Genomic DNA, 25,286 nt, shown 5'->3' with positions numbered 1-25,286 from the left:
TATTCATAGGCAGGTGTACTATACTCCAGGCCTTCCTGCACAATTGAAGAATGCATTCGCTTTCTCTGAACACCATTATGTTTAGCCCAGTACTCCTATAGCCAGGTCCCTGGTGAATTATGGGGACTCTGCAAGCCCTTCATAGAGAAAGGAAAAGATGCAAGCTATGGAAACATCCCCCAAAAATGGGGTGTTTGCAAGGAGGGGCACTGAGGACAGAGGTGCAGACTAGAAATACTAAAATCCAGCAAAGTCTGCATGAAGGCTGTTCCTTTCCATAGGTAAGGGTGATGGCTGAAGTAGGGTGAACGAAGATACCAACAGGAAAGACCACCTTGAGGCAGGTGCACCTTCACCAGGGGCAGGCTCAACTCAACCTATATTGGGTGTAGTATGAGATGGACCAATTCCATAAGGGAAGCCATGGCCTTGAATTTACAAGAACTGAACAGGGCTGTAAAGGGTGGGCCATCTTGGAAGGAATCCATTTACAGGGTTGCTCTAAGTCAGAGATTACTTGACAGCATATAGCACAGGGACTGCCATTTATTTAATGATATTTATGCATTACTTACATTCAAAGAATTCTAAAGCATATGCAAAATACAGTATAAAACCATGATGCTGCCAATTATTACTGCACCTAGAAAAGAATACTTACCTAAGGATACTTGTTATGAAAGTTTGCTTTTAGTAGGCACCATATACCCAGGATAGGCACCTGACTAACTCATGGCAATAGGGGTTTTCACAGGGTAGCTGTTATGAGACCACAGACTCTAATCTGAGCCATCATGAACTAGACCTCCAAAATCTTGGGCATGGCCAAGAGGGTATTTCTTGCTGTGAGCAGGCATGTACAGGGTCTTAAATATGAAGGAGGCAAGCCAGGACGGCCTTAAGGAAAAAGAGCAAAGCACCTTTTACCTTTAGGTTCTCCTTTGTTGGTACTTAAGCTTTGTGGTTAAATAAGTCAGTAGCATTAATGTCTTAACAAAAAGGGACAGAAAACAATCCCAACACAATCCCAAACAAATAAAGACTATTTGCAAGGGCTTCAGGCTATGGGGTGCATTAGCAAAGCAAACAAGATTTTGTAATAAGGGTCAGGGCAATCCAACTTCGCTAACTCTGAGATCATATTGGGTTATACCCAAAAAAGAACAACAAACTAAAATAAACCCCTCCTTCTCAGGGCCACCACCAGATTTCTGAAGGCCCTCACAGCTGCTCTCTCCCAATTAGTCAGTCTTCTCTCTGCCATTGTTACTGCTTTTGCTCCTGATTCTCTTTCTTAATACTGCTCAGCTTGCTTGACAGGCAGAGAGCCAGTAAGCAGCAGCCTTGCCTGTTTCTCCTTCCTACCACCACCACTGTCTTGGCCAGAGTGAAAAAGGAGGTGAACAAGGGGTTCTAATCGTGAAGAGGACAAGTGACTCCAGAAGGGTGTTTATCAGTGGGCCCAACGACGACGTGCCAATCCTTGAGGCTGGCCTGCTAGTTACATCATAGTTAAATCTGAATTTTCCAGTTTTCAAATTAGCATTTCAGTCCTGAACAAAGTAAACTGGAAGTAGGTCAATTATTTTTAGCCTAATACATAATAACTAAGGGCCACTCCCAGCTACAGGCTATACATGCTATTTCATAGAATGCATTTTGTTTCAGAGTAAAATGCAGATTAATTTGTAGGTGCACTTAAGACCGAAAATAATTTAGATTAGTCCTTCAAAACTGTTTTATTTCTGAATTAAAAATCAAGTCACGCAACATATTCCATTTCTTTATTTATTTGACGAGCAGTAGTATCATGTTCTTGTTTTTACATTTTAATGTAGATACAATTATGTTATCTGCCATATTACAATATTTAGTCTGTTTTAACTTTGCATTTTAAGATACATTAAAAAACATCAACTGCAAACGTGGGGGGATGGAGGGGGTGAGGGAAAAGCATGGTATCCAACCAAAATTTCCACATTTCAGCAAGACTTCACTCATTCTCTTTTAGTAAAGTTTTAAGAAATGTCATAATGACATGAGCTTGGAATATCTATAGGCTTTGTTTTCATTGACGCTCATGACGTGGCACTGGTGATGTTGTAAACAGCAGAAAAAACAGGGACTGCCAAGTGACCAGTTATGGAGGCACGACAGCCCTGCTTTTTTCCCCACAGGACACACCAAGCAGTGACAGCAATGATCTCCATACAACCATACCTACAGGATATTAACCTCATGCTACATAGCTGTACTCATCTGCTGAGGCCTGGCTTCGCTCAATGTACTGTTTGTCTATGAGAACTTCAATACATTTCTTAATCATGCTGATACTTGGATTAAATCTAGCTCTTGATTGGCTAATTACCTGAAGGAGAGAAGGAGAAAGAGAGAGAAGACACATTTTATATGAAAACCAACTGGTTAATGTGGGTTTAAAAACCTTCTAATCTAAGCCAAGTATCAACATTTTGCAGAATGACATTTAAGAAAGGATACATTCATTTCCTTTAAACTATGAACCGCTTCACTATGAACCACTTCCTCACAGCATCATACCTCATATTTCTAAATGAGTTTCCCTCCCCCCGCCCCCACCATGTACACCTACCCAGACCCTTAGCACATGCTTTTTCTGGAAACTTTCCAAGGTACAAGTGTCTTTCAGATATGATGTTTTTACACTGCTTAGCTTGCTCAGGGATGCCTAGCAGGCCATTTTATGTACAAAGGCATATAATTAAAATCCACTGCTCTAAAACCAGAATTCCAAGATTACACGTAGTACTAGGACCTACTAACCCAAACAAAATAGCCACATACACTCCATCCATCGCCACAGCATTTCGTGTTCTAAATAGTTCCACTGGTATAACACCAGGTCACACATACCTCCTGAATAAGAGCATTGTGTCGTAGCAGCTTTCGTGCTTTCATGATACGGACTATAGCAGCTTGAAGATACATTTTCCTATCTTCATCTACAGCACTTCTAGTTTGTTCCATCTCCTGTAATATACAAAAAATAGTTAAGAAAAGTGCAGTTCAGTGGGCTAATTGTGATGCTTACTCCAGGTGTACAATCATGGAATTGGCTGTTCAAGTTGCACATTTCATCATGCTCAAAGCTAGCTAGAGCTTTTGTTAGTGAGTAATCTGGAGGACACCAACACTCTAGTGCTCTCCAAAGTTAAAATGGATGATGATCTCAGAAGTTCCTGGACGGAAGGTCACTGGGACAACCCTCTAAAGCTACAAACTAAGTGAAAAGGCATTGAAGCATAACTTTGAAAGTGCAATGCCAGTTAAGAGCTTAGGTTTTAAAAAGATTAAGGATCAACATCATGGTTCATGAGAACTATGAACAATATGAAGAGAATAAACTATTTCTTTTGCTTGTGTAATACTAGAAGTAAAGTAAAGACTATGTGCAGTCACGTTTAGGTGTGCCAAAGGCGAGTACTTCGTACACTGCAGATGGATAGCTAATGGGATTCACCACCAGAAGATGTAATAAAAGGTATTTGTTTAGATGAATTTTGGAAATGAAGTTTTAGCCATTAATTGCTGATGGATATAATGGACATAGTAATAAATCAGAACCACAAAGAAAGGCAAAATAAGTTGCAAATGGTGTAACTAGAGATGAACCACAGAGGAAAACCACTGCCACAATGCAAACTTCTTAAGGCATGTTATGTGGTTGGCTGCTGAAAACAGAATATTGGGATAGACTGATCTAGGTCTGATCCTGCAAGGCAAATCTTATACATATGCTAGAAATATTTATTGAACATTATCAGGTCAAGCAAGTGCATCTTTGGTACAATTCCAAAGATGCACCACTTAAAATAGTGGGATATGCATTCTTCTTTTCTGTCTCTGGTAAGCAAAACTACAGTCTGAACATTCTTTCCAATGGCTTCTAGTCATGACAGCTATATATAACCAGCTCTGAAAACAGCATACCACTGAATACTGGCTGCTGGCAGCAGTAATGGGAGAGGGTTCACTTCCTAGAAGCATCTGAGTGGCACCTGCAGAAAACAGGAGGATGGACTTGATGCACCACTGGTCTGATCCAGGAGAAGAGAGCCTCCGGAAACTGCTGCTACATTCTACATGAAATTATTTTGATTTCTATATTGGCTCACAGCAAAAGCTTCCTGGGTGATTTGCAACCATCAATGAAAATCATAAACACATGAAAAATTAGAAGTTTGAAATACCTAAAACAGAAAATAGCAAAAAAAAAAAAAAAAAAAAAAAAAAAGACTCTGCAGAACACCCCCTCAAACTCCTGGGTGGCCAAGTAAGTTCTTAAAGGCCTCAGAGAAGACATACATCTTAACCAGGCACTGGAAATAAGACACATTTGATGCCAGGCAGGCTGCAGTGGGAAGGCTGTTCCATAGACAAGGGGATGCACTACAAAGAAAGCTTTCCCCCTTGATGTCACCCTCTGTACTTCCCTTGGAGTTGGCTCTCAGAGGAAGGCCCCAGAAGCTGAGCACAGTTTCTGAGTAGACTGAAACTTCTCTGAAACTCAGAATTACTGTTCAGGATAAAAATGCTGATAGCTTTGAAATTTTGGAAACAACCTAGAAGTACTTCTTTATTTTGTTCTCTTAGCTACGAGAGTTGAACTGAAGCACTGGGTTGTGAACTATGGAGCTGTGATTACAAGGGTCAGTTATAAGATACTGCCCCCACACTAGTAGAATGGAATGGATTGTTAGTGCTACAGGAACTAGCATTGTCTAAAACCACCAGAGATGAATGGACCACTAAAAGAAACAGTATTTTCAGAATATACATAAACATGTTCTATGAAAACTAGGAATAAAAAATAGAAGATTTCAAGAAAACCAAAAGACATATTTCCTATTGACGGAAATATTTAATTTATTTAATGCTTGTCAAGACAGAATTTAATATGTTTAAAAGAATATTTGAGCCATTACTGCAAAGGTATAGCAAGGAACTTGAGAAAATGTGATGTAGAACATAGGTTCCAATCATATCCACAAATATATAGATACGTAACCCTGAACACAGTGGGACTAACTTCTGAGTAAGTATGTATAGGGCTGCTTTATGCATTAGAAAACAGATTTCAAGTTCTGCTGTATAATAGCTGTACCTTCTACCCATGGGTTGTTTATATTGGATTGGTCAATACGTAAGTAATACTTACAGTAAACCCATTGAAAGCAGTGCAACTTCAGTTTTAAGTCCCATTCATTTCAATGGGTTGGGTTCCAAGTATGCCCTAGATCCACCCCAATGTTGGGATATGGTCATAACAGCAATCTGCAGGTATGGACATGGCAGCTTCAGAACGTCCTTTTACCTATCTCACTTACTTCCCTCCCATTAATGCTTTCCCTTGTTAACAAGAAAAAGATTCCCTAAGTTTTAAAACTGAGTTTCAGTTTTGTACCATACCTGTGGGGAATTGAAAGAAACGTGTTAGTAAGACTTGCCTGTGGTGTATCTTTTTGCATTGATGTTGTGATTTTAAATTTTGTCCGTTTACTGCTGAAGTTCATATTTAAAGAAAAAGTAGACTCCACATCAACATCTTCCTGCAGTAAGAAACACACACCTTATTTCTTTCACACGCAAATTGTGCCAAACATATTAACAGCTCATCTGCTTTTCCAAAGAAAAGCTTGCTTAAATGAACCAGATACACATATGGCTTACATCTTCTCCATTGAAATGTAAACATATTGCTGCTACTCACTCTATTTGGCAGGTCTGAATTATTTAACTTCCCTGGGCTGCCTCTGGCTGTAATATAAGCAATATATTTTGCATATATGATCACTTTCAAAATGAGCCCAGTGTGATCAATTTATTACCCCATACAAAGAACCCCTCAAAATTGCCAATAGGAATAAAATACAGTGTGTATAACATTACAGGCAAATAATTTGAACAAGTATTAGTGTTTCAATCCTGTGGTGTTAGACTTTAGTATGAAAGTAGTACTTAATATGAAACTAACATGGAAAGTATATTTCCTAGTCCTCTAAAGCTGAATTACAACAGACACTGGGGGTGGGGGGAGTCCCTTCTCTTTACAGATAGCCTGCTTTCATTCTGTGGAGTAGAAATAACTTTAAAGACATGCTTCTGCTGCAGTGGGAGCTCGGTTAGTGCAGTTTGGTTAGTAAACACCCCTCTAGGAGAGACCCATTTCAAGGTCAGAAAAGCTCCTGTGGAGTTCTCCCTGCCAATTATAGAGGCTGAAGCGTCCCTCGAAGGCCTTTTGCTTAGTTTATGCACAACCTGCCCCCATTCCTGACTTCGGCCGGTATCCAAAGTTCGTGTCCAATTAAGTAATTCATTTATAAGTTTCTCTCTGTTTTGAAAAAAGCACACCTCCATGCCGTATTTGCGAACTGCCTGAAACTCCCTTAAGTTGCCAAAGCAGATTGCCATGATACCCCAGGGCTGATGTTTGAGAACCACGTACCCCAAAACTTTTCAAAGCATGTGTAATCAGCTTTGCAGTTCTCATGGCCAGCAACCCCAACCTGCCAAAAATGTAGCCTATGTGCTTTTCTACATAGACTACAGATAGTAGCGATGGGAGATAACACTTCTCCATGGAAAATACGAAATAAAACACTTGCAAATGCAAGTAAGAGGCAGAAAGGAAGCATTCAAGCAAGGGAATCTCTACCATTTTGTGACATACCTTGTCCGAGTCATGATTGATCATTTTGACATCAAGTAACGACTTGATAGTTTTCGTCAGTTCCTTCTCATTCATCTGTGTACTGTCTTGAAGCTCTTTGTAACTAACAGTTTCACTATTGTTAAAAGCAAGCAGCACTGCCATTTGGTAGGTTGTGACCATGGCTACATATGGCTTGCACAAATAATTCATCTTGACCTCACCTGGAAATTAATTATATATTTTACATACCAGTTTAATATGCAATCTATGTTATACGTAAAACATTGAATCTTTCCATCAACTTGGGGTTAAAAATAAGCAGCTCCGCAAAACCTAGCATTTGGTCCCAGCCTGGTGGCTGAGAAACAGCAACGCAACCTGGTTTGCAGGGTTGTTGTGAAGAAAAATGAGGTAAGAAAAGCAAAGCGCTCTGAAAACTGACAAGTGCTATAGAAGTATTTTAACATTAAGCACTATCTTACCTAGTTGTATTAAGAGGCCCACCTCAAAACAAGAGCATGAGTAAACCCAGCACTTGTGCACATTGTAGCAGTGTTACTAACTGTCCTTAATAAAGTAAATTTTACTTCCTGTACCTCCCCATTCATTCGTCTATATTTCTGCATTAATTTCATTTTCTTCATTAATACTTTTAAGATGAATCTATTTTGAAGTGCCTGTATACTTATCCTAATTCTAACATTTTACATTTCTTGAATAGATGTGAATAAATTGGGTGCTTTCCAAAGAGCAGCCTTGGAAAATAATTCCTTTCTGGAAAATGCTCAGTTAATAATGTGATGATATAATCTCTAAAGCAATAAATCCTACAGGCAAGAATAAAAAGAGATTAAGACACCCATTGAGATAAATCAGCAAAAGGATATTAACTATGCTAGGGAAGATACATTAAAATTTAAGTATATTATTTATTTTGCTTGTTCCAAAGTTCAAAGGATTTATATGTTCTAATAAAAATAATTGTTAGTATGAATTGAGAAAATGTATTCATAAGGTAAAAAACATGCACACTTATTTTTACCTGTGCAGAGGTAATGTAACCAGGTAAGTTTCCTCCCACTGAAATGCTGACTGTAAAATAATTCAAACTGTAAAACAAAATCATTCTTTAGGTCAAATATTTCCAGAGATCAAGTCTTCAGCCAAATATCTCAAGATACTGTTATGGTTATTCCAGTGCTTTGACACAGGATATGCAAAAATATAACAAACATTACACTTCTAAATATCAAAAATAAACATTTGGAAAATCATTACCTACATGAAATAAAATACCAACTTACCTATAAGAATTCTAGCTAGCCCACCCAATCTTGAAAAAAATCATAATACATAACAGCAACAATAATATGGAAACATTTCTTGATCTAGAAATGTTGGTGAAATCAAGATTTACCTTTTATTAGCCATTTCAATAAAGCAAAAATGTGGTGTTTATACATTTCTATAGCACTTTTCAGTGTACAAAATGCTTCACAGATCCAATATCATTTTTTCTCACAATAAATTAAGAAAATCACAGCATATGCAAAGCCACCCAGTGAACTGGAGGGCCAAGCAGAGTCTTACTTTCCAGCCAGTCTACAACTCAATGCCCAGCATCCTAGCCACTGATCATGTAGCTTTTATCTGGCTTTGCTGCTGTGTTCCGCTGTCAACCCTCAACACTTCAGAACACTAAACAAAGCCTCTGCCATCCCAACCCCTACTAACATTCGCACCTTACAAGCGTAATTATGGGATGCATCTTTAACTGGGTCTATTAGTCTTACTGTAGAATATTTTTTCTATTTATTAAGCTATTTTCATTTTGTATGTTTTTTTAAATAAAGCACATCAATATCTCTTGTGCAAATTTAGTTATTTGACCCCATTTTACCAACATAAACTTGAGGACAAGGCTTAAATTGCCAATAGCCAAACAACACTTTTATGGCAGATGTGGGTCATCCAGGTCTCTCAGACCAAACCCCACTGCCCTGGCTCCTGGGTCAGATTAGGTCCTCAAGGCCCACATGAAATTCAGCTCTAGCTAGCAACTTGGCAAAGAAGAGGTTCTAGATGTTCTATAATGTCTGAAATAGCTGGAGTAATGACAGTTCTTGCAGTGGTCTGCATGCCACTAACCCCAGGAGATCTACTGACCTCTCTTGGGAAGATAGTAAGGGCACCAGGAAAGCCAGCCATCAGGCTTTGTAGTCCCCTGAAGCTAAGAAGCGGCAGAGCCCATGAAGTTTTTAATTGTGAAGAAAACTACAAAATGGCCACAGAAATGGTACTTGTTTCTTTTGGCCACATCTCGCAGCAGTTCATGTTACTGTAGGTCTTGGGACCTATTTTGTGAGGACCACGCAGTTGCCACATACTGGTCACTTGTTTGAGACAATTAAATCATACTGCTGAAAGAAACAGTCCAAAAATGTTATGTTTCCACAGAATCTTTAATAATTCAATAGAATGAGGAACATTAATTTTGGTAGAGGGAACTGGAATAAGCCCTTGTAATTCTAGTGCACTCTAAGAATATTTTATGTCACACTACAATTCTAGAAAGATATATCAACAACATTAAAGGGTCACTAATAATATTTATTATACAAATGCTTAGTTTTAATCCCAGTAAGTACATACAACTTAATTGGCCATTTTGGTAACATCTCTTAAAATATCCTTCATATATTTCATTTTATGCTATTTTTATTGTTCATTACTAGCATTAATGGCTCTAATGAAACTGATAATTGTGGATCTTACCAAGACAACATAAAGAACTGGTCTAATTAAATTCTTAATCCTCAAGGGTTAGATGTTATTAGTGCCATCACCCACTGCTATCATGAGGTCTGAGAGAAGAAAAGCTTAGTAGATTTTCACTTTCAGAGACTCCCTTTTCCTCTTTGAAGCCTGTCTGAAACAAGCTCAGAAAAAGGCAAATTCTATCTAAATTCTAAGTACATTAGTTAATTTCCTCTGATCAAATAAATTAGAAAGCAGGATTTAGAAAGCGATCACTGATTAAAATGACATTTTAAATAGCACAAAGTTAATCTTTTATTAAGCCTGTTGCTAGCATCTCAGTTCTGCAAAATCTGTAAGAAACGTTGATGTCAACTAACAATTTGTTCATCAATCCCCTTATTACCATTCATTATGCAGTTTCATCTAGCCCCATCAAGTGCATAAAAAATCAAGTATCCCTTCAAATCCATGAAAAGGTTACCCTGGAACATCTACTGGTATCATACTGGCCTCATGCGGATCCCTCATTGCATAATTGCAACAGACAAGGATTTAACAGACAAGCAAAATCTGGACCAAGATTCTACTCATTTTTGAAGCTTGCAGTCTCTTCATACTCTTTGATTTTGCAATTATTTTCTCATTCAGGCTGCAGCCCTATGCCCAGTCACCTGGGGAGTAAGCTCCACTGAACTGAAGACTTACTTCTAAGTAGACAGTCATCTGAATTTAACTATTCAGATATGTGTTATCTCAAACTGGTTGTATCTTGGCTTTTCCCTCCAAAGAATTCAGGGAGTTTTATGGCTTACTGCCTTTATTCTCACAATGCCCCTGTGAAGTAATTAGGCTGAGAGATGGTTGACATGTGCAAATTAAACAGCAAGCTTTGTAACTGAGCAGGAATTTGAACTTGGGTTTCTATTGGCCCAGTATTGTCCAAGTTTTGCCCCAAATGGAAATGACTGGTTGAGACTGCTTCGCCTTTTGAGACCTTGCATTGTTTATAGGAACTATGCTTACCTAAAAGTTCTGCTTTTATGAACAGAGTAGGGAATAACACTTATTATTTTCTGTCAATTATTTTATTATTGCCATGTATGCCTACATTTTTGGGGACTGTCTTGCAGTACTAGCAGATTTCTGCCCCAACACAAAGTCACATGAAAAGAAAGGACAAAGCCTACAGAAGTGGCACTAAAGGGTGGAAAATTTTAGGATCTTTAACAATACCTTTTGGGTTGCTACTATGGTACACAGTTTTATTCCTCACCTGTCAACTTGTCTTCTCATATACTCAATCTGCCAAGCCTGGCATTGCAGGGAGGTCTTTGACATGGGTGTTGTAACTGAGGTAGCAATTTAGAATGCTCTTGGTATTCAGGTCCCAAGCCTATAAAGGCAGACAGCACTTCATACTCCCAGCACATTCTTCCAAACTCTAAAGGCACCCACACTTAACAGTAACTGCCTAGTAATATGCAGGAACTTTAAAGACTGGTGGATAGTTCCATGAGTCAAGTTACATCATGGGCTAATGCATCCTCATTCAACTATGGCTAATGCACAAATCCTGATACTGCTAGAAAGCAGCAAGCCATTAAAAAGGCACGCACAAAAGGGCGAATGATGTCTCTATTGAAGGGGAAATAAAACCTCTGAGAATCCCTTAACAGCCAGCAGACATTCCTTAGCAGGGAAAAAAAATCAAGTTCATTTTACATGACAATAGAAATAACTTATGTTAAAGACAGATTGACACTCTTCCTCAGAAGTGAAAAGAAGCTGGGACAAGATATAAAGGATCTGTGTTAGATCAGCACAGAATCATTGAGATTTTTTATTTAATGTCACTTGGAAAAAGAGTGGCTTCTTCCCTTGGTGCCATTAAGATGGATCAAAAGATCCCCTCAAGCTGAAGGGAACACAAAGACTGACTGGAATACAAGAATGGGCCCTTGAAGGAAATTGATTATCAAGTTACTCCGCCATGGAGCACTTCAGGGTAGATACAACTGTATCTGCAACTGTTCAAGACATTGTGGACTACAAAATGTAAGATAAGCACACATACAAAATGTCTCAGATTTCTAATAAATGTTATGTTACCTAAACATTGACCACTGTTGCCAGAAAAGTAACACCATCTTTTTTCACCATATGACTACAGACTACTGCAGAGATGATATGAAATATATTATTACCTATGACCTATAATATGAATTGTTCTTAAAGGTATCTTTTGTAGAAAGGACAAGATTTGTACGTGCAGCTGATCAAACTGACCAAGCTACCATAATCTCTCTGGATGTGGAGAAGACTTCTGATGCAACTTTTGTAAACTTATTTTCACTACATTGAAACATTTTCTTCCCCAAAAAATTGGTCAAAATGAAACCCCAAGAACCAAAGTTAGGACCAATGATGTTTTTGTCTGATTTCTTCTTACTTGAAAGCCATACTAGACAAGGATATCCTTCTTTCCACTGATAGCCCATACCAGGGGTTCCAAACAAAGGTCAGCTATCTGGCAAAACCCCAATACTCATGGACTTGTGTATAATACTTCTCTCTCATTCACTTAGCAGCATACGATGAATTTTTAATCAAGTGCTGGTGCTTAAGATTTATTAGTTTTATTACATTGCATTTATATTCCATCTTTTTTCCTCTTTTAAGGAAACCAAGCCCACTTAAATGGTCTACCTCTCCATTTTATCTTTGCAACAATCCTGTGATGGAGGTTACCCGGAGAGTTAATGACTGCCCTGAAGTTACCTGGTGGGCTTTATGGCTGAGTGTAGACTAAAATCCAAATCGCCCAAGTTCCATTCCAAATATACAACCACTCGCATCAGATCTTACTGGCCTTAACATGTCTGTGTACTGTCCTAGGATTGCCTCTCAATACTTTTTACTGGTCTTTGTAAACCACCCAGAAAGCTTCAGCTATTGGGCAATACAGACATGTAGTGAATGTGTGAGTAAAAGTGAATGAATTGAATAGAAGTTTCTCTCTAAAGCCCTCTAGGGAAAAAGGGCAGATTGCTAGCTTTTTTCAAACTTTGCCAAATACTGAAAGTTTATTTGCTAAGGAATGCAGAATTAACTGTAGCAGAATGAACAAAAAATGCAACTGAGTTCCTTGGAAATAAAAACACACCAACCAGTGATCCTACCATTATTCACAAAAAGACCTTGTTGCTATTAACATGTTTAACAAACATTTCAATTTCAAGCACTAAACTACCTGCTGTCTATTTTCTCAGTAATAAGTACCAGATGCTTGTGGCTGAGTATTTGCAGCTAAATTTCACATGTTTTTTCCTGATTAGTCCCACTCACCCAAATTTAGGCAGCAATTTGGCTAACACGAAGAGGAGACTGAAGAGAGTGGAAACAATGGAGAAATGTCCAAAACACCCAAAGATAGATTTACGAGTAGAAAGTAGAAAATAAATCAACTTTGTTGGCTTGAAAATCAAGGAAGACTAGTATCTTTCCCAGCAGCTGATCATGTAACACTGATGAGAAAAATGAATAGACAGGGTTGGGTCAATGTGCCAATAGCAGAGCATCAAGAATTGAGGAAGTTTATCAATGGAGCAAACTCCATGCAGTTTATAGTAGGTAGGAATATATGCAGCAAACAGCAAGTGCAGGAAGGATGGCCACTCTTGTAAAAAGGTATATATTCTAAACAGTTGTGCACAGCTTTTTCAGTGTGGGGAGGGGGGGTCAGGAGCTCTGTTCATACATAGCGCACACACATTCATCCATATTCAGATCCATCCATATTCAGAGACAGAGTTCTTTCCTCACTTCCAGCAATAGTGGGGAAAGAGCAATCACATCAGGTTGGCTGGTCAAGGAAGTGGTAAGCCTTGCTTCCACTTCCCAGAGATCTGGACATTGTTGGTAGCAGTGGCAGGGAAAGAATGAGCTGCTGGAGGAGGGGTTGGAGAGAAGGAAAGCCTCTTGGGGGCTATAGTTAAGTGCCTTGTGGATCTGGGCTAAGGCCCAGTTGTTGCATCTCTTTCAGAACTGACAGTATAATCATTTTCAAGTCTTTCAGTTTAATTTGGAGACTAGTACAACTAAACTTCAGATCTGACTGAAACAATATGGGAATTTAAAAGCTTCCAAATCATCCATTGTTTAATGATCCTCTGAATATCCCAGGATAGGAAGTTCAGGCTCTAATGTTAGAAGAATACTAAATTAATACCACCAACACCTTAAAGAGAACTGATTTATATGTAATGCTATGATTTATGCACAATATAAATCACTTTTGCAGTGTTAAGTATTTCTAGTCCCATATTAGGACCATTAGTTATTAAATCTTCAAGAAATCTCCTACTAACCTACCATCTGTACACTTTTTTCCAGTTCCTGAGGAATTGCAAATGTAGATGAAGGCGCCTGAGTCAAAGGCCATGCACCAGCCTGAAAAATAGTTTAAAAAATATTTTACATTGAACATAGTTCTAAAAAGGCTTATAAAGCAGCTGTCATTCCTAAGGAAATTCAAACCTGTAATAGCCACTTGAAACAGGATCAGAGCAATTCACAGCAACCTTCTTGGAAACCATGAGAGGAAATCCATCAAAAGCCACACTCTTTTTTTAATTTACGAAAAGTCCAAAATCATCTGCTCTTGATACAGCTGCTGTTAGCTTTGGTGGACAAGAAGCAGAACAGCAAATGAAGCTGCAACTCTCCTATTTTCCTATCTGAGGAAGTTTAAGGCAATTAATCTGACTATTTCCAGAGGCCGAAAGTTACGATTAGAAGAAGGATGGGTGACTAGAGAATGATATATAGGGTATTTTGCAGCCCAAGCTGAAGGACAGGATGGTGACACCCTCACCGCATCACAGATACAGAAGCTTACCAAACTGCTAATTGGCTCTTACTTCCAATACTGGCAATGGGGCGAGGTTCCTCACCTTTCCTGAAAGCAGCAGTTTGCCTCAGGGCAAGCCACATGGATCGTGCTAATGGCAAGACTGGCTGGCATCTACATTCTCTACAGTTTTCCTGCTGTTTCTCATCCATCAAAGTTAAGAACTCATATGATCTGTCTGTACCTTTCTGCAGGCTAAATACCCTGACCAAATAAATGATTTTTGAATTGCTATACTTGCTCATCAATTGTACTGATAGTAAACTCAGGTGTGAGTTATTCTGGCTACATAGCAAAAACAGGCCTTACAAGTGGAAGTATCTGCCACTTGAGAAAATCCCAGTGTTTTCCTTTTAGTGAAAAAAAACCCCTAACAATAGAAAAACCCAAAACAGTCCAGTGAGAACCAACTATGCTCAGTGGCAACAGAACACCAAATCTGAATTAACTTGAAAGAAAGCGTGACTTGTTGGCACACTGAACAAAAGCATTCCATGCTACATTTATTGCAGGTGCCATGTAAACTATCACCATTATACGTACAGAATCGGTTAACACATGATGGTGGCAATTCCTGGGTTGTTTAGCTCAGGAATTGCCAAAGAGAAACAGCACACACGAGCAACTTCGGGTTTCAGTCATTCAGGTACATCCCCATTCCTGGGCTTTTTCATACTATGCTAAAACTGAATTTCCAGGTTGTTTGAGTTAAAAAGCCCTTAATGGCTTGGGTCCTGGTTACCTGAAGGAGCGCTTACGTCCATCTATGCCCGCCCACCCGCCCCTTGAGATCAGAGGGAGAGGCCCTTCTCCGGGAACCCTCTGTGAAGGACATTAGGAGAGTAAGTACTCGGAGGAGGGCTTTCTCTGCGGTGGCACCCAATCTATGGAATGCGCTCCCCAGAGAGGTCTGCCTGGCGCCATCGTTATTTGTTTTTTGGCGCCAGGCCAAGACCTTTTTATTTAAACAATTAAATTAACAATTAAAATGACAATATCATTTATTTATTTTATATCCTTGGCCAGGTCGACTCAAATTATATTGTTTTTATATTGTGATTATTTATTTATTGATGTGAGTCGCCTCGAGGCTTCGGCGAATGGGGCAGCATAGAAGCTTCCTAAATAAATAAATAAATAAATAAATACCATAGGACATTAATCCAAGAATAAACAATGGGCATTTCTTGTGTTAACTGTGTTTAATCCAGTTTCTGGCTTCCCACTCTAGAATAGCACTAGCCCTTGGCAATTACTGGGTGAAACAGCCCAAGAACCGCTGCTTGATGTACAAACCAGATCAAAGCATAGATACTATGTGAACCTGAACACACAGACATGCCATAATACCTGAAGAACATATATTTGAAAACTAATTCCCAAATCCACAACGGTGTCTTGACTTTTTATGAAGTTGTTGAATTTGTTGTTTAGGTCTGCACTAACGCTCATGTCTGTATACATTCGGTGGAGCTTGCTAGTGAACTCATAACCACAGGCTTGCTAGAAAAACAAAACAAAAAAACAATTTGTAGTCAAGGTACACATAAATGTAAACATTACAGGCAGCATCCTATTATATCTGTGCATTTGCAAAGTAACCCAAAATCAGAGCACTTGTTTCAGGAATGCAACAAGGTACTCTACTGATCTTGTTCAGACTGAGGAGTGTTTACAGGGTTATTTTAAAGAATGAACTCGGGGAAGGCACAGCAGCCCCTTTGGAAGCTGACGTAACTTATTAGCCTGTGATGTTTAAAACAAAGTAAGGACCATGTTAAATACTGAATAGGCATATATTTACTTTTTAAAGCAAACTTTAAAACTTGTTTCAGTACGGGATGAGACACAATTACACTTGAGCTGCCATTTTGTTACAAGGTGATAGTGGATAGGCTAGCAATTTCTGTAATACTATCATGGGAGATCTTTCAAATGGCTCCAAAGCATGGGAGAAAAGAACTGTCTTATTTAGCCCCAGTGGTATCATGGACACCACTCAAAAAGTATCTAGTAGTTGTGACTACTAGGTACCATCTTGGCCTTTTCCCCAGATGCTGGATGACCTCTTCTGAACCCTACAGAACCATTTCACTCTGGCTAGGCAGAAAATGAATGTATGTACTGCAGGCAATGAGATCTACAAATACCATCTCACAGTCTGAGGAAATGCCTTTGTGCAGGTTTTGAATGGAAAGAGCTGAAATTTGCTAGTTTGCATTATCTTGGCACCACCTGCTGGTTCTTTCTTAACATGGCAATCTTTAGCTAGCTAATTCTCAGAGAAAATTTATAGAATTTTTGAATCCTCTGAAGCTTCATATTAGCACAATTAACAGCAGCTTATTCAACAGGTAAGATTTTAAGCATGTTTAGGGAAGCTCCTTGGAAATCAATTTAATAATAGCTTAAAGGATGAAGTTTAAAGTACAAACAATGGCTGGTACTTTACAGGTAACTAATTAGTATTGCTTAACTGGTAATTACCTTCAATTTATTAATCATAGCTTCTTCAGAATCCATGGACATAGACAAACCATGTATAAGCCGTTTAGCCAACATTCTGGCATAGAACTATATTAAGGAAAAGCAAGAGGTCAGATTTCCTTGTGTTTCAAAAGTATTCTCCAAGAAAACAAACAAGAAAACAAATTAAAGTTTTAAAATGTGTTTTACCTTTTGGAAAACATCTTTATCGTCAATGTATTTGAAAACAGTAATGAAGCTTGTAAGTTTGTCTTCTACTTCATTTTCTGTCATGCCTTTTGCTGATTTTTTTAGCAAGTTGTCACAATACTTGGCCAGCTCAAATTAAAAAAAATAAAAGTTGAAGAAAGAATATTTGTTGAGTTAAATAGCAGCAGGGTAAAATCATGTCAGCTAACCATGTGGTTAAGAGAATGAGCACCTTCCTTTGAAAGACAAAAAAAAATTGTAGCATGACTACTGCTATTTTTGTAATTCATGGAGTATATGAAGTATGTATCAAGTTGAAAATGCCTCAAGCGCCCTTCATAATTCTTACAACAGTTTTGTAAGTTAACTGTAAGCAAAACGCATTTTGCCTCAATTGTGCATCAGACTGCTTTAGTCTAACTATGTAAACAGAAGAATTTGATGATGAATGGAAATTTTACAATATTCAGCGTGACTAACGGGATTTGAAGGAAGTTTGGAAAAGAAAAAAAGCAGTAGAGGATTTGAGATTGTTAATCTATACAACAACAAATATTCCAATTTCTTTTGACAAACTCACAGAGGGATGAAAGATAGGAAGATGGATAAATTTGGGGGTTTGAATGTATAGGTTGTATGTGTTCAGATTTACCTTGGCAATTTTGTTTGTTTTTCATGGTAGTATGCTTTGTTTTAGTCTGCTTTGTTTCGTATTCCTTACATTAAGAAAATATATATTTTTAAAAAAGTATCAGTGCTTTCGTGAAATGCACTAACTCCTGTAAAACAGCCTTTAAAATGCAACAGCCTTTAAAAAGACATTCAGGCTATTATCTAAGTAAACGTTATGCTTACATTTTTAAATTTAAAACAAGTATTTTATACTTACCAGCTCAGGTGCTTTGCAGATAGACTTTGGCTCTCTATAGTTCACTACTGATGTCAAAGCCTGTGTAGGGACACAAGAAAATCTATGTTCACCAGGTTTATTAACATCACAGCATCAGGCTCACATATATAGACATATATTAAACATATACCTCGAAGTTAATATCAAGAAGCTTCCCCAAGAAGATAAGAAAGTTTTACTCAATAAAAACTACATTTAAGAACCAAACTGCTTCTTTACATCCACTTCCTATTGCTAGTAATCTTTCACTGATTGCTAGTGGTCCAACAGGTGCTGTACAGCTACGAAACTGATGTTGACTTGTCTATTCGGCTTACAAAATATTATTGTACCAGCTATTAAGTAAATCTAACACAAACCAACATGACAACCCCCGCCCCACTTTTTTTTGCTGAGAAATCTCCAGAAACATTGTACTTTTAAGAAAGGTTTTCAGGACTGTACTGAAAGATAAAAAAAACCTGTTGCTAGCCCCAAGGGATGCTAGAAGGGGCCAAGGGGTTTGCTTAATTTTAAGGATTTTACCTGGCACCTGCCGAGTATGCTTGCATTTTAGGGGGTTTTTTAAACATTTTTACCAAAATTACTTTAAAGTAACCAAAAAATCCTTGGCATATTTGAGCATTTATTATAACAAGCCATTAATAACTCTTTTTACAATTCCAAGCTTGTTTGTGTTCATGCAGTTCTCATAGTTGCTTACAGGGACAGAAGCCTATGTATAGGCCACTCTAGATACCTACAAAAAGCAAAGGAACCTGTTTGGAGATTCTTCAGTAAAATTAATCCATACATTCAAAGTACAGCTGTGATCGAGTGAGATGCACGATTGTGCAAGTCAGTATGTATGAGGTCAGCATTTGCCAGCCCCGTGTAGCCAATCATACGGCACTCCAGAATACTCAGCTTTCAGGGGCAGCACTAACAAGTGTAGTTGTACCTTCCTCCACCAGTGTAACTCTTTAGATCTTGAAATATGGAATTTATGGATTTTTCTACCCCTCTAATATATAGCATATAGGAAGTTAGTGGAGTGTCTTGACATGACTGTGTCAACAACCTGTGTCTTACTAAGGAAGCTAAGCTTAGTTTAATACATTTTGAATTTGCTTGTAAATTCACTGGCAAATACCAGGTCACCATCTTGTTCCACTTCTTCATTAAGTAGAACAGATGCACTGGTTGCAATTTAATATCATGACAATCAGAGCCAAATTTACTACTGTTATTTGTCATCAGTAAATGCTTCACAAATTTCAGGCTGGATCTTGACTTAGCCAAGTTCAGGAGCAGTGAAACCAGTGAGCCATGACTAAGTCTGGATCCAAATGTATGTTCCTTGAAATCTGATAAATTTAATCTTTTCATTAGGATTACCTTATCAAGGGCACTCATAAACCGCTGGTCACCATTCAAAACAGTGCTGATAAGCTGAACAAATTTACTGTGTACTTCCAACACTGACTCCACAAACTGAGTGGGCATCTGAGGATTGGAAAAGCAGATTTTGTAGATGTGGAAGAGCAATAGTAAGAACATGAATTTTTCCCCAACAGCTTTCCCCAGGTAAATTTGCTAGACAGAGCTAAGTAGAAGCTGCTAGGGTATGAAAGCATAACAAAATACCACAAACTACAGGGCACATTTGCTGTGTCACAAGAATTCATCCCTTTCATCTGCGTATGCTAATAATATTCAACCTGCACAGATCTCATGAAACAATGTGATCATTGCCAATCTTTCAATAACAGAGATGGAAGCTGTTAAACAATTGAAACGCCTTATTTAAACCTTTTTTTGCTCTGAAGACTTGAAGGATTGAAGACATCTAATTGAACACAGGGGCCAACATTGATTAAATGCTTCTGCCTTGTAAAGAACATAAATGTCTCATTTTGGTCATCTGTCTTTTGACCAAATATGAGATGGATCAACTCTGTAAAGAAAGCCACAGCCTGGGGTTTATAAGAGCTGAGCAGGGCTGTCAAGGAAAGGACATTTGGGGGGAGGGGGCATTTATTCACAGGGTTACCGTAAGTTAGAGATGACTCAACAGCACATAACAGTAACAGGTTTTGTTTTGTTGTTTTTTTGGACATGGCACGTGTGGAGAAAGAGCTGAGGTACACTGGATTTCTTCATATCTTGGTGCAATCTCATGCCTCCTCTCCCTGCATTCTCAACTTCCAACTTGTGACTTTGAAGTTGCATGCAGCATGGAAAGAGCCACGCCAGCTGTAAGAGTAGAGGGAGGTTCTCTGTCCTAGCTCCAACCTTGAATGCATTTCTGAGGTTAGAGCTAGGACTCTGACCTACCCTATCACCACCTAGGCAGCATCTAAATACAGGGCCTATGCCATAAATCTTACCAATGCCCAGAACTCATTCTCAGATGGAAAACAGGAAGGAGTATCATTAGGTACTCAATTTTTAAGGTAAGTCAGTAGTGTATATGCCTGACTTGTCCTTCTATTGATCACATGCTCACATATTAAAGCCATCTCATGGCTATAATCAAATTCAATTCTAGTGTATGTATGTCACTCAACTCCTATTGTATGCTAAACCAGTCAAAGTTTTCTTAAATAAAGGTACTGCAGTTGATACAAAAACCATATATTGCTTCCCATATCTATTCAAGTATTGAATAGGGCACAACTTTACATTTAAAAAAAAATCTCAACAATTTATACTTTTAACTATCACAAAGTTCACTCTTCTCTCTCTGAAGGCAAAACTTACGTTTTCCTGAGAAAGATTGCTGGTTGCTCTAAGGCCCTCATCATGGATATGGTTTTGTAGTTCCTGAATCATATGAGGTAAGCCACTTGGCACAGCATGAAGCAACGTGTACATATTTGCCATGTCTGCAGGAAAAGACAACCTAGGTTTTCAAGACATACTTAAAAAACACTATTCTCAAATGCTTACATTTAAGAAGCACAGTAATTTTGAAAGTGCTTACTTTCCTAAGATACTGGGAAAATGAAGAGAACACACAGGCCATGATTTCATGATACTTTAAATCCAGGAATCCTGACTTATTAAACCACAATAGGCAAGCAGCCTGCATGATCCTCTTGCAAGTGGATAAATAGATCAGGTATAGGTAGCATCTAGCTATATATCCAGACCTGAAATTATAGTTTGTGGCCAAACAAGCCAGTATCATGTTTGCTTAAGAATCCTGACTTGTTAGCCCATGATATCATAGATCTAAGTTTAGATTTACACAAGTAAACCATCTAAGAAGTCCTTAAATAGCTAGTTTTCCATTTTATCCAAGCCAAGAAACTATAGTTAACAGCTCTGAAACATGCCAGGAAAGTATAGCAAACAATTATATGAAGTTGGTTTAATACTCCAGCTTGTCTTGGAGTTGTTTACTATAGTATTGTAGTTGGGAAAAATGGGTATCTATATAGGTTAATTGAAGACCTCCTGGTTTGTTCATTCCAGCCACAAAGGGAGGAGATGCTTGGCTATGACCAGCCAAAAGGCCCTTTCATGCCTTGGCTTAGATATAATAGTCTCAGTGAGATCCCTGGTGAGGGCAGAAGCGATTTTCTAAACATTGCTTGAATGCCATCTCTTTAGTCTGGCTGCACCAACCATACCCTCTGCTTACATTCTCTATAGATCTCACTCTATGAGGAGGAGAAAATGGGATAGCATTCCCAAACCTTAGGAGATGGCTACTTGGGCGATTCTGCCAACAGCATATGCTTATGGATACATTAAAGATAGATTTAGCTATGGCATGGTAAAAGTAAAGCTTAATTAAAAAAAACAACAGAAGACCGCAAAGAGAAGCCACAAACCATCCTAGTAATGTAAAGGGAAGAGGGTGCTGATTCAGCATTCACGTGAATGTTTTGGTCCCAATCCACTCAGGGCAGAATACATGTGACTGGTGACCCACATCCAAATCTGCACTGGGCGTTTCCATTAAGTTTCAGTGAGTGCTAGATGAACACCGCAATTGGTATCCATTTCAGAGGCACACAAAGAGCTCCCCATTTGAATCAATATATTTACTTATAGTAGAGAACTTGTGACTGAAAATGGTATACATGCAGAGGTTTGTCCAAATAGGTATTTTTAGCAGAGTACTTTTTTCCACATTCATGTGCACTGACTTTCGGCACTTGGCATGCCTTTACCATTTCTCTTCTCTTGTCGGATGATGCTATGGCATTCTGCATGGAGGAACTGTAAGTGATCTGCTACCATTCGCTGTTGGCATTCATTAATTACTTTGCCATAGGAACTGGGGTGTAGGTATTTTCGACATCTCATTTCTTCATCTTTTAATCTACATAAAACCTAAAGGCAATTTTCAAGACAACGAATGTGATAAAATAGAATAAAGCAACTAAGAACAGAAAGAACATTCATGTTTGAAATAAAAGGAAAGGCCACGGCAACTACTTGAGAACAAAAGGTGTACTACTCAAACCACACATACTTCTGTTTAGCTTGGTATTGTTAAAAGATAGGCAAAAGATAAACTGAGGACTGCTCAGTACCTGGCAGTTACTTGGAACCTCAGCCTAATCAAGTACAAAATTTCTTATATATTTAAGCAAAGATGCATAACACAAGAATAGGCATGCTTTAAGAAATCCTAAAGCATATACTTTGCTCTGTAAGTTTAATACACCTTGGCGGACCATGGGAAACCCAGTAAAACAAGAGAACCAAAAGATGACCAACAGGATTCTTGTCCTACTCAAGTTAACTACAGGACTACATCCTGTATTAGGACAATGTTAGGATTAGACCATTAAGAAAAAAAAGCTTCAAACTTATGTGCTGTACCCCGAAGGAACCTCATTCAAGCAAACATACACAAGAACACAGTTCCAAAGTATCAGCAATATTATCTACAGAGGACCCTTTTAGGTGTTCTTACCTGGTTTACTAAATTATGGTTTAACAAGACGAAAAGAGCAGTGGAACTGTGTAGTTCCCTCACCAGAGAGGATGCTTACCCACAATTCTCTTATCTTTGGGGCCAGCAATCAAGGGCCAGATGTCCCTTATTTACAGATCACCAGAAGTTTAACTTCCATGATCTTACTATGTACCAAACGCAATACACATGTTTTTCCTTGCAGAACACTGGATAACTGATACATACATGGAGCTTCTTACCTTTTCCATATACTGTGAGCAGTTTGATTCTTGCATTAAATTTGAAGCTTCTTGTTTATAATACTCCCCTGTTTCATTCAGAAAAGGACACTCAAAAATTTCCTGATAAAACTAAATTGAGAGAGTCTGATCAAGTAAAAAATAAGGCAAGGCATGGAACAATTAATTACCACAATTAGAGAGAAAAATAAGTAGTGGTTTACCTTCAGAGGGAATTTTTTCTTATACTGTTCAACATGAACAAAGGAGTTAATAACCCCATGGATTACTTTCTGATTTGGATCTTCTCCACAACGATCACTGAAAAACGGAAAAATGAATGCTTGCTATTTATGCACTGTGCAGTCTTCACAAATCAGCTACCCAAATGGTTAAATCTAGTACCCATTCCTCTGCACTGTCATCCTTTCAAAGACTGAGCAGTTTGATCAGTCAGGATCACTGTTAATGATACCATCTGTTATCATTCAAACATAAAATGCTTTTGAAATTGTGAAAAACGCTAAGTGCAAAAGGGATGGGGAAAGTTTGGACTTAAACAGTTCTGGGACAAAGTCTTACTCCTCATTTCCTAGCATGTGTGCCTCTTACTGTACAAAAGAACAGCAACAAAGGATCAAACTGAAGCCATATTTAGTCTAGCATTCTGGTTTATAGTAGCTAACCAGAAGTCCTGCTTGTGGGCTTTTCTTGGACATCAGTGTAATAGCAGCCTCCCACCTTTATCTCCCAGCAACTGGTACTAAGAATCACGCTGCATCCAATGATGGAAGTATTACACAGCTATCACAACTACCAGCTATTAATGCCATTACTGTCTACAAATTTGTCTGATCTCCTTTTAAAGTCATCCAAGTGGGTGGTTGTTACTACATCTTGTGGCAGCAAAACTATGAAATGGTTTTTAACTGTTACTAAAATCATGTGCAAAGTGCTTCTTAGTCACCCTTGCATCCCTTAGCCAGAACCTATAAGGGTGAAATCTGAATTACTTCTGGAGCAATTCAATAGAAAACTGGACTTGGTGGTAGACCATGATCATAATTACCAGTACAGCTTACTAGCAAAGGCCCTATTTCACTTCACTGTCAATTATTTGAGCCTTTTAGAAAGCATGAAGGTCTAGTAAGTGAGGCTGCATTTTGCCTTGCTAGTGCCTAAGGTAAGGGTAAGGAAAGTGTGGGAAATGCCTGCAATGCAAGTAAGAGCCTAGCTAAAGATTCTGGGAGAACTTCCTGCTTAAAAAAAGAGGAATTAACCCCTGTTGAGCAAGAAAGTACAACTGTAGATGCCGGGTCACAACCCACAACTAAGCTAAACCATGATGGGTTTTTGCCAGCATTATCACCACTTCTTTTTCAAGATATTTGAGAGGAGAAAGTCAAAGCAGGTAAAACAGATAGAAAAAGCCAAAAGACCAAAGTATACTACAGAAGAAAATCAGTATTATGTTGCACATTGAGCTGTACTATCACCATTATGGGGAAAAAAACCGAGTGCGCCAGGAAAGAAGCCAAGAGAAAGCCAATTCCATTCCCCCAAAGCAGCAGAGGGGAAAAGCATGACTTCGATGTTCATGAACTGTCAACACTAATCTTGCATTGTTATTTATGTCAAGCAGGTTGAAGTCTACAACTAATATAGCCTCTACAGCAGACATCTTCCAGATTGAACAGAGTGAAAACACGAAATACAAAATGAACCCCACAGCTTGGAAAAAGCAGAGAGACCTACAATTTATCCCTGTTCCCAGTCCCCTGCAAACGTGCAGTGAAAAAGTAGAAGGCAGGATCTGAGGAACAAATTAGCACTGGCTAAAGTAAACCCCAAAGGGACTTTAGATATGTACTTGCTTTAAGCTTCTGCACTTATTTTGAAGAGAAATTTCCTGCCTCAAAACTCAGCTGGCTTGCAAGTTGTCAACAACCCGAAATAAATGAAATGTGGGTTGCTGAAGCTTCAGAGCAAGGGAACATAATTGTACTGGTTCCCATGTGGTCACCCCCTTTGGCTTTGATGTTTATTGTGCTGTCCAAACCTTGGTTCATCCATCTAGTTAAATTAACTTATTGCATGGGAGTGGGCAGATGTGAAGCAAACGGCACTTAGGCTTGCTCTTGCTGCAACTATGGCTATTGATAACATGTGAACCGGGTCTATTCAAGCTATACCATAACACAGAG

General features: G+C 38.6%; 1 protein-coding gene across 6 annotated transcripts in view; it reads right to left on the bottom strand.

Moving 5' to 3' along the window:
• Positions 1–1,769: 1,769 nt before the first annotated feature.
• CUL2 (cullin 2) overlaps positions 1,770–25,286 on the bottom strand; it is a 39,057-nt gene continuing 15,540 nt past the window's right edge. For 3 of the 6 annotated variants that reach the window (XM_044424745.1, XM_044424749.1, XM_044424747.1), the window contains 15 exons: positions 23,307–23,403; positions 23,104–23,214; positions 22,110–22,272; positions 20,689–20,813; positions 19,324–19,431; positions 17,926–17,985; positions 17,037–17,165; positions 16,848–16,934; positions 15,711–15,863; positions 13,823–13,900; positions 7,734–7,800; positions 6,710–6,912; positions 5,487–5,588; positions 2,893–3,009; positions 1,770–2,368 (listed from right to left, as the gene is read on the bottom strand). In XM_044424745.1, coding sequence (XP_044280680.1) covers positions 2,237–2,368; positions 2,893–3,009; positions 5,487–5,588; positions 6,710–6,912; positions 7,734–7,800; positions 13,823–13,900; positions 15,711–15,863; positions 16,848–16,934; positions 17,037–17,165; positions 17,926–17,985; positions 19,324–19,431; positions 20,689–20,813; positions 22,110–22,272; positions 23,104–23,214; positions 23,307–23,403 — 1,732 coding nt within the window. In that variant the 3' untranslated portion in view covers positions 1,770–2,236. The other 3 variants (XM_044424748.1, XM_044424751.1, XM_044424750.1) reach the window with 3 other exon arrangements.

Source organism: Varanus komodoensis, unplaced genomic scaffold (assembly GCF_004798865.1).
Source record: "Varanus komodoensis strain SLA01 unplaced genomic scaffold, ASM479886v1 scaffold15, whole genome shotgun sequence".
NCBI lineage: Eukaryota > Metazoa > Chordata > Lepidosauria > Squamata > Varanidae > Varanus > Varanus komodoensis.
This window is presented reverse-complemented; position numbering and strand designations above follow the sequence as displayed.